Genomic DNA, 8,403 nt, shown 5'->3' with positions numbered 1-8,403 from the left:
GGGCGGCAGGGTGGGCATCATCTGTCGGACCTGGTGAGCTCATGGCCACCGGCTCGCCCGCAACAATTGTGCCTGACACTGCCGGCACTGGGTAGTCAGGCAGGTGAAATGGCTGTGGTGGCTGCTGCTGTGGCATGGGGACAGCCATGGGCATCAAGCTGCTGTCAGAGAAGGATGCCAACACGCTGCCTGCGACCATGGGGATTCCCTCCACAGCTGAGCCATGCACTGGAAGTGGCTGAGGCATCAGCCAGCTGCTGCCACAGAAAGCTGCCTGCTGGCGCAACTGCTGCTGCTGATATGGCATGCCAGGCCATTGCTGCTGCTGGAATTGCAGAGGTATAGGGCCGCGGAACTGCACCGGAAAAGGAAACAATGCGGGTGCTGGCGAGCTCCCTGGCCTGGCATTGGTAACACCCAGCGCGGCTGAGAGGCCGTGCTGCGGCTGTACTGCTCTTCTGCGGACTGGAAGGGTGGCATGCTGCTGGAAATCAGCCTGGGCAAGGGGATGCCTCGAGGGGCCCATGGCTGCCGTCGTGGGCACCGTTTGCTGCTGCTGTTGCAGATGAGGCTGCTTCAGGTGGAGCAGCTGGAGTTGCTGCAGCGGTGCCAGAGCACCAGGCCTCGCCGGCTGCCCTGCCTGCCCTGGCAGGTGGCTGGCATGAGCCTGGGCAACCATTCCTGCCCCAGGCTGCTGCTGCTGAGGAGGAGGAGATGACAGTTGCCGCTGAGCCCGCTGTCGTTGTAGCTGCTTGATGCGATGCTGTTGCTCTGGCAGAAGCGACTGAAATATGCGGCACTGGTCTTGGTACTTTGACTGCAGCATCGGTTGCCTCTGTTGGCATTGGCCTGCTGTCGTGCTCGGCAGTGATTGGGTTGGCGGCGTCAACGATGGGCCAGGAATGCTGGTCCGCAGCAGCGGCAGATCTGTGGCCGATAGTGGGACCGCAGTAGGTGCTGCAGGCGCAGGCATAACAAGGTACTGCGGGGGCATCTTGTGGGGGCTGCTGCTGCTGCTGCCTGCAATTGCTGGCGCGAGCGGTCCTGCCGGGCCTGGCCCAGCCGGATGGTCACCGCCGGTCGCCGGTCTAGCCACCGCATTCAGCAACAGCGGCTCCGGCAGGTCTCGTCCAGGGTGCGTGTGCAAGTAGCGGCGCCGCATGCGTGGTGGGTGCTGCGACCGCCGCCGCCGCTGCTGCATTGTGAGGTGGATATTTGGGCTCGGGAGGTGATCCATGGCAGGCATTTCCGCTGCAACTGCCACTGGAACAGGCTGGGAGTGCAACTCCTCGGGTAGCCACCACCCTCCTTCCACCACTTCGCCTGCAACAAACCACGAGCGGCTAATTTCTGGCACATTGAGCGCAGCTACAATGCTGCAGCACTGGAAACAACTACCTGCCACAGACTCACCCATGCTGGGCGAGGCCTCTGCCGACTCTGCCCTCAAGCTGCTGCCGCCACCCTTAGATAGCCGACTAAGCTTGATGGGGGCGTTGCCCATTGTTGCCGCAACACCGTGTTCTGATGTCCACCTGCGCTTGCTGCCCCTGCTGGCGCTAGGGATGGCGGGCACGCCGTCGCTGCTGCTGCTGTGGGCTTCTGATTGGCTGGCGCTCGTCTCAGCCGGCATGGCCAACTCCGGCTGCTGGTTGCATTGCCACTGGTGGTGCAGCGCGGAGCATGCGAGCAGCACTTTACGGCAGCGCCTACACTCAACCAGGAGTGCAAGCCCAGGTGGCGTGGATAGCGTGTCGTTGGGCATGCAGGCGTGGCGGCCGCCTGCCGATTGCTGCTGCTGCTGTGCAGCAGGCGCTTTCTGCGCAGGCAGTGCGAGGCTGCCCCAGCCACTCGCAGGTGCCTGAGCGGCTGTGCCGTCTATGACAGCTGCCTCTAGCTGGATCGCACTCAGCGCGGATTGCATGCTCATTAAGCTGTCGCTGGGAGGCAAGCCGCCATTGGGATGCACTGACGGCATCTCGGCAACAGGAGAGGGGCCCACCAGCTGGAAAGGCGGCAGTGCCAACGCCGGTTGTAGGGCTGCTGCTGCTGGTGGGCATGTTAAACTGCAGACATAGGAGCTGCAGGGCAGTCAAAATGCCGGCCGACAAGGGGCGACCTTTGCCGGGGCGACCTGCCACCTCGCACCTCTGAGTCGCTGCAGCGGCGGCGGCGGAGGAAGGCCTGAAAGCGGTGGCCAGAAAGTCCACCGCCAGGTCGGGGAAGTCGCTTCGCAACGCATTGGGCAGTCCCTGCAGCTCCTCATACAGCTCTGCAGTTTTTTTCAGGAATCGGAGTGAGGGTCGGCGGCGGGGAAAGGCAACAAAAGGGCGGAAGGGACGCCACTGGAGTGTGCTTAGAGGGCATCATCAATCGCAAAGTGCCCGACCGCGATCGCTAGCGAGGTTGAGCCCTAAACAAAACACCCGATACTGCGTGCGCACCTATCCGCAGCGCGCTCAAACCCTCCATTCAGGGCCAGGCAACCACCTGAAATTCAGCTGAGAACACACGACATCCAGACTTGCCTCCCGGCTGCCGCAGTACAAGAGGCCACGGTTTCCAGAAACACGATCGGGTTGCCGCCATTTACTAGTCAAGGGATTCGTGCAGGAAACAGAGGCCGCACCGGCCAGGAGCGAGATGGCAATGGTGCCCTGCCCTAGCCAGCGTCTATCGTTGTCGAGCAGCATCAAAAGCGCCGCCCCGCACCAGATCTGCGTCAGCCGGCCTAGCCGCGCCCCAAGGCGGCCAGCCCACCTGGCGGTGACTGCCGCAGCAGCGGCGCCGCAAGCCTCCAAGGTGGACGCCTGTTCTGCGCTTGATTAACTTCTTTCCTCGGCTGGCTGCCACAGAGCCAACCCGTACCCGCCCTGCGCAGGCGCTGGACCGGTTCAGCGCATTTGACCGCGTGTCGGTGCTGTCAGAGGCGCTGCCATACCTGCAGCGCTTCCGCGGCAAGACCATCGTCATCAAGTATGGCGGGGCAGCCATGAAGGACGAGAGCCTCAAGGTGGAGTGGAAGGGATGCAGGCAGGGATTTGGGGCTGGCGACTGCATGCTGCTCCTGCGACGGGGGCTGCCCTACCTTGCTGCTGCAGGCGCGGGTTGTGTCCGACCTGGTGCTGCTTTCGTGTGTGGGCATCCACCCCGTGATGGTGCACGGCGGTGGACCCGAGATCAACTCCTGGCTCAATAAACTGGGCATCGAGGCGCAGTTCAAGAACGGCCTGCGTGTAACCGACGGTGTGCCCAGCCCATCCATGGTTGTTGTTGACGACAGCCGACACACCTGTTCCGCCATTGACTCCACCCCTGGGCCCGCCATGTGCCTGCACCCTTGTGCGCAGCCGCCACCATGGACGTGGTGGAGATGGTGCTGGGCGGGCGCGTGAACAAGAGCCTGGTCAGCCTGATCCAGCAATCAGGGGGCGCCGCAGTGGGGCTGTGCGGCAAGGATTCGGACATCATCCGTGCGCGCCAGATGGTGGAGAAGGACATTGGGTTTGTGGGAGAGGTCACCTCCGTCAACCCCTCGCTCCTCCAGGTGGGTGGCCGGGGTGTGCAGGGCCGGATGGTTGGTTGAGTAGCGTGTGGCTACATGGACAGCTCCCTACACTTCCCTGGATTAAGGTTGTGTTTGGCGCTGGGATGCAGACACTTGTTGCCGATGGCTACATACCGGTGGTGGCCTCTGTGGCGTCAGACGGCAAAGGGCAGGGCCTGAATGTGAACGCAGACACGGCAGCGGGCGAGGTGAGCGTTGCACAGAGGGCATCTTTAGACCCGCATGCCTTCGGCAACTGTTGGCGTAGTTTCAACCTTGTTGCTCTCGCTGGCATCATTTGTAGCTATGCCCTGCCTTGCCTGCAGATTGCGGCATCGCTGCGCGCTGAGAAGCTGATCCTGATGACCGACGTGCCAGGCGTGATGCGGGACAAGGACGACCCCTCCACAAAGTTTGCTGCGCTGACCATCCGGGAGTGCAAGGAGCTGGAGGATCAGGGCATCATCGCGGGCGGCATGATTCCAAAGGTGGGAGGTTCTCACGAATGGAGAATCACGACAGACATCTCCTGTGGGCCTAGTGTGCCCGAGCCCAATGTGTTGCTGCATGCGCCCCTTGCAGGTGGACTGCTGCATCCGGTCGCTGTCCCAGGGCGTCAGCGCCACCCACATCATCGACGGCCGCCAGCCGCACTCGCTGCTGATGGAGCTGCTCACGGATGAAGGGATTGGGACGATGATATGTGAGCGGCCCCTATAATCTGACTGCACCCCAGGTCACCCTCCAGCTGGAAGCCAAATGTGCCCCCCTAAATCCCGCCTCTTTCATCCATTGCTCGATAGAATCCGTCAATGCAAGTATCAACAAGCCATTTTAAGCCGGCCAGAGGCCCGCAGCAGCGACTCGGCACCCCGCCTTCCGGGGCCCGTTCCGGAAGCTTTGACTGGCGATCTGGGCGGCCCAGCGCGCTCTAAACGACCCCATAGGACGGAATATGAGGCCGCCGCTGCGCGCCGTAGCAGGCGCCCAAAGGGCGGCGGCGGCCGCCCTGCTGTCAACCCGCCCTGCCTGCAGAGGCAGCTGCGCAGCGCCAGGACGACGACCCTGATTCCCAGCTGGGGCAGTCACACGGGGAGCAGTATGATGGGGAGGATCTTGAGCATGACCAGGGTGAGGAGCAGGCGCGCATGGCGCGGCTTCAAGCAGCGGCCGACGGCGGCAGGCTGCCACCTTCGGCCCGCCGGGCATGGCTGCCAGCAGCGTTGCTGCTGCCGTACTGCAGCCGCGGGCTGAAGGCGAGGGCAGCAGGAAGCGAAATCCAGGTGCATAGGGTGCAGGGGTGTGTGTAATCTGCATGAGCTGGCCCACCACCTCCTTGGTCTCCTCCCCTACTGCCGCCAATCCCCAAACTTCCTGTCACCTTCCGGGGGCCTAAATGCTATTGTTAGGGGTTTGACCACTCAAATCAGATGCACCGAATCAAATGCAACGCATGCGCCGCAATGCTGGGAGAGAACTAGGGGCATGCCAGGCCAGCCAGCGCCGCTACCTGGCCGAAACCGCCTCAGCCACGGGGCTGGTGCTTGTTGGTGGACGGGGGATGATGTTGAGCTGGTTCTGCTGGCTGTGCTGCCTGTGGCGCCGCCATACGCCTGGCATCTTCACGGCTGCACCCCGGCGCGCCGCTTTGCCGATTGCGCCGCTGCTCTGCAGCCACCACCGCATCCAGCAGCCCCGCCTCCTCGTAATTTCCTGCACATGACAACGGCCGGTGGAAGCAATAGCAAGAGCGACAGCACGCGAGGGCTGCTCCCTCTGCTCTGCGCTGGCAGCAGCAGCGCCATCAGCCTGCGGCGGAAGGGGCAGCATCACTCACCAGCAGCAGCGAGTGCCAGCTTCATCTGCCCCTCAGCTGCATGCTCCTGCCACGCTCGCTGCGCCGCTTTTGATCAGGGCTCGGCATGGCCAGCACAGCCCTGCCCGCCAGGGCCGCTGGCTGCTGCTCCCCGTCCGCTGCATCCATGGCGGCTGCCACAGCCACGCCAGCAGCGGGACGCCCAACCACCAGGTTGCAACTGCAGCGCCTGACAGCAGCTCAGCAGCAGCCTTGGCCTAGCTGCCGTGAGTTGCTGACCACTGCCGCCACTGCCGCCGGCGCCGAACGGCAAGGGTATGGGAAGTTCTGGGTGTTGGCTGCCCACAGCTGAAGGCTCCTAGTCGGGCTGCAGGTTGCTCTCCGTGCTGGAGCTGCTGGCCTGGCGCTGCAGCACGCATGGCGAACTGGCCGCCTACGAGCCAGGCGCCTGCTGCTTCGGTAGGGCGGCTGTTGGCAGGGCGGGCGCTACGTGCATGGCACTCAACAACTGCTTCCTCTGCTGGCGCCGTCATCTCTGTTTCCTGCGCCCTGACGCGCGCATGCTGCTCTGCACACTCCCGGAGCTGCTGCGCGCAGGCCTGCCCCTCTGACTCTGGCAGCGCAGGCTGGGGCGGGCGCTGCAGCTCGCACGCCGCCTCCACCGCCCCCGCCACGGCCTGCTGCCCTTCGCTAGCATTCAACCGCTACCGCCGTTGCTTGTCGGCTGTGCACCGCTTCCGCTGCTCCCCCTGCTGCTTCACCTTGGCCATCACTGCTGCAGTAGTTGCTACAGCCGCACTGCCGCTGCTCCTGCCGCCGCTGCCAGGCGGCCAGCGCCCGGCGCCTCCAGCGACCCTGCGGCGCACGTCAGGCAGCGATTTGGTGAATGCCGTGGCTGGCGCAGGTGCCCAGGCGGGCCACAGGCAGCACAGGAGGCAAATCTCGACACTGCACAATGCGGCAGACACGATGTCGGCGAGCCTGCTCGCGCATGCTCGCCGCTGCCGGCTCCTAACCGCTCCAGCCACTAAGGAGCGCAAAACTGTCGTTGCCAAAACTGTCGTGGCGATTGGGCTGCCGTGGGCCCAGGAGGCGGGGCGGGCACCTGCCGCTCGCACCCAGACCCACGGCAGCCATAGTTTTGGCGCCCCTGCTGCACCGCGGCCCTGGCTGCGATTCTCCAACTGACCTATACTGTGTTCTCCACAAATCTGTCGTGGCGTTTCGCCCCAAACGCCCGCTAGAGGGCGCACCAGCGCCCGCCGGGATGGCCGCCGCTGGCAGGTGTCGGGCGGGCGGCTCAGCGGGTGGGCGGGAGGGCTGAGTGCCTCAGACGACAGCTTACATGTGTGAGAAGTGGTGTGCGGGAGCAATGTACGAGGTGTGCCCAAACCTGGGTACCAGGCCCCCTCCAGCCTGCTTTCTCCGGGACGGTGACCTGGGGTGCAGTCAGATATAAATTCTAAATTAATAGCACACGAATATCGCGCGGCCTGTAAAAGCAGCAGTACCGGGCGAAATCACATTTTCCTGAAATCGTTCGTTTTCGTATTACGTTTGTATCAGTATAAACAGTAAGGAGGATCCGGCAGGAACGCCGCTGCTGCAGGCCTGAAGCAGCTCAACCTGAGCCACCGTTATCTTGAGAAATTGATTGTGTGCTTTGTGCACAAAGAACAGTGGGTGATCCCATAGCTGCTTTTAGCACGTCGATCTCCATTTAGGGAGGCAGCCCTGAAGAACTGGCTGCCTCTCTGCGAATTCGTGAAACGAGCGGCATCCTCGGCAAACAGCATCCAGTGTGAGCAGCGTAGGAGGGCGGCATGGAAATTGAGGTTCGCGGCCCTGCCGCACCCCAGCACGCCCGGCGGCGCTTCAAGCTGGCCAACGACACCCCCACCGGTTGGCAGCGCAACCTTGTGATCCCTGTGGCGGCGTTTATGCTGATTGCCACCCTGGTGGTGGTGGTGCCCAGCACCGGCTTGGCGCGCTCTCCGTCCCAGCGCCTCACGAACACCGCGTTGCAGTACATCTCGGCAGCGTCCGCCCTGGCCCGCAGCGGCGCCACAGCGGCTGGCAGTGCCAGCCCCAGCGATGCCAAGTCATCTGAGAACGATGGCGACTGGCCCTGTCGGGAGAGTGGCTACTGCAGTGTGGGCAAGCTGGAGGCTTATGTGGGCGAGGTAGACAGTTTGGCCGGCTTCAAGGCAGCGGTACGTGAAAATAGACGGACCCTACGTGACTTGAAATTGTTTTACACCAGCAAATTGCTCCGAATGTAGATTAATGCCAGCTGCTACAAGAAGGAGTGCATCATTTTGACAATCGGCACGAACGGACACTTGTTGGGCTTAAACTTCGGTGGGGAACGCTTGCTGTAAGCTATATGGGTCCATGGTGCCTGGCCCCACCTGCGAACATGGCTGTAACTTCGCTGCGTGTGATGTACTGCTGCTAAGACTTGTGTGTGCGTGTTGCAGTTGTGGTTGCCCAGCACACTTTGATCTCGATACTCAACCCTCACTCTCTATACTTTGCTCCAACATTGTGTCCTGTAGTCATGGGTGCCTGGAAGCTCGGGCTTGCCAATGTGATGCTCCATGCAGCAAATAATGAGTCATGCACGCGGTTGGCAAACGTTGGATACGCAAATGTCACATGTGTCTGGTCTGACAGGTGAGCCTTTCGGCGTCCTGTAGGGATGCAGCCCTCTCGATGCCTTGATCGGCAAAGGTGGCAAGGTTCTCAACAAAGATCAAACCCTCGGTGCAGGGCTTGGTTTCCGAAAGGCGGAAAGTGGCAAGTTCCTCCAGTTGGTACGCCATAATTGTACAAGTTTGTTTGTTTGTTTGTTTGTTTGTTTGAGAAAAGCCAGGATCCATTGTTGTTGATCCCTACGCCACACGATGTTTGTTTTGTAGAGGAACTGTGGGCTGTGCGCTATATCTTGATGGCCCGTGCTGTCTGGCTTGGCTTCAATGTGTGGTGAGGTATCTGATGTTCGCTTCATTGACACCTCTGCTTCGTTTCCCCCTCTTCC

At 62.2% G+C, this 8,403-nt stretch overlaps 2 protein-coding genes across 2 annotated transcripts in view; both read left to right on the top strand.

Moving 5' to 3' along the window:
* The first annotated feature begins 2,591 nt into the window (after positions 1-2,591).
* CHLNCDRAFT_37029 (hypothetical protein) lies at positions 2,592-4,379 on the top strand. Its single transcript, XM_005844217.1, has 7 exons — positions 2,592-2,802; positions 2,882-3,013; positions 3,102-3,246; positions 3,351-3,547; positions 3,658-3,756; positions 3,874-4,035; positions 4,130-4,379. The coding sequence occupies exons 1-7, from the start codon at positions 2,644-2,646 to the stop codon at positions 4,265-4,267; spliced, it is 1,032 nt and encodes a 343-aa protein (XP_005844279.1). The 5' UTR covers positions 2,592-2,643; the 3' UTR covers positions 4,268-4,379.
* A 2,549-nt stretch (positions 4,380-6,928) lies between these two features.
* Positions 6,929-8,403, top strand: part of CHLNCDRAFT_59021 (expressed protein) — a gene marked incomplete at its 3' end in the record, with an annotated part of 5,035 nt that continues 3,560 nt past the window's right edge. The window contains exon 1 of the mRNA XM_005844216.1: positions 6,929-7,576. Within this exon, the coding sequence (XP_005844278.1) occupies positions 7,187-7,576 (390 nt within the window). The 5' untranslated portion in view covers positions 6,929-7,186. The remainder of the gene's footprint in view (positions 7,577-8,403) is intronic.

This window comes from Chlorella variabilis (assembly GCF_000147415.1).
Source record: "Chlorella variabilis unplaced genomic scaffold CHLNCscaffold_24, whole genome shotgun sequence".
Lineage (NCBI taxonomy): Eukaryota > Viridiplantae > Chlorophyta > Trebouxiophyceae > Chlorellales > Chlorellaceae > Chlorella > Chlorella variabilis.
Note: the sequence above shows the minus strand (reverse complement) of the source record. Positions and strands in the feature narration are given on the sequence as shown.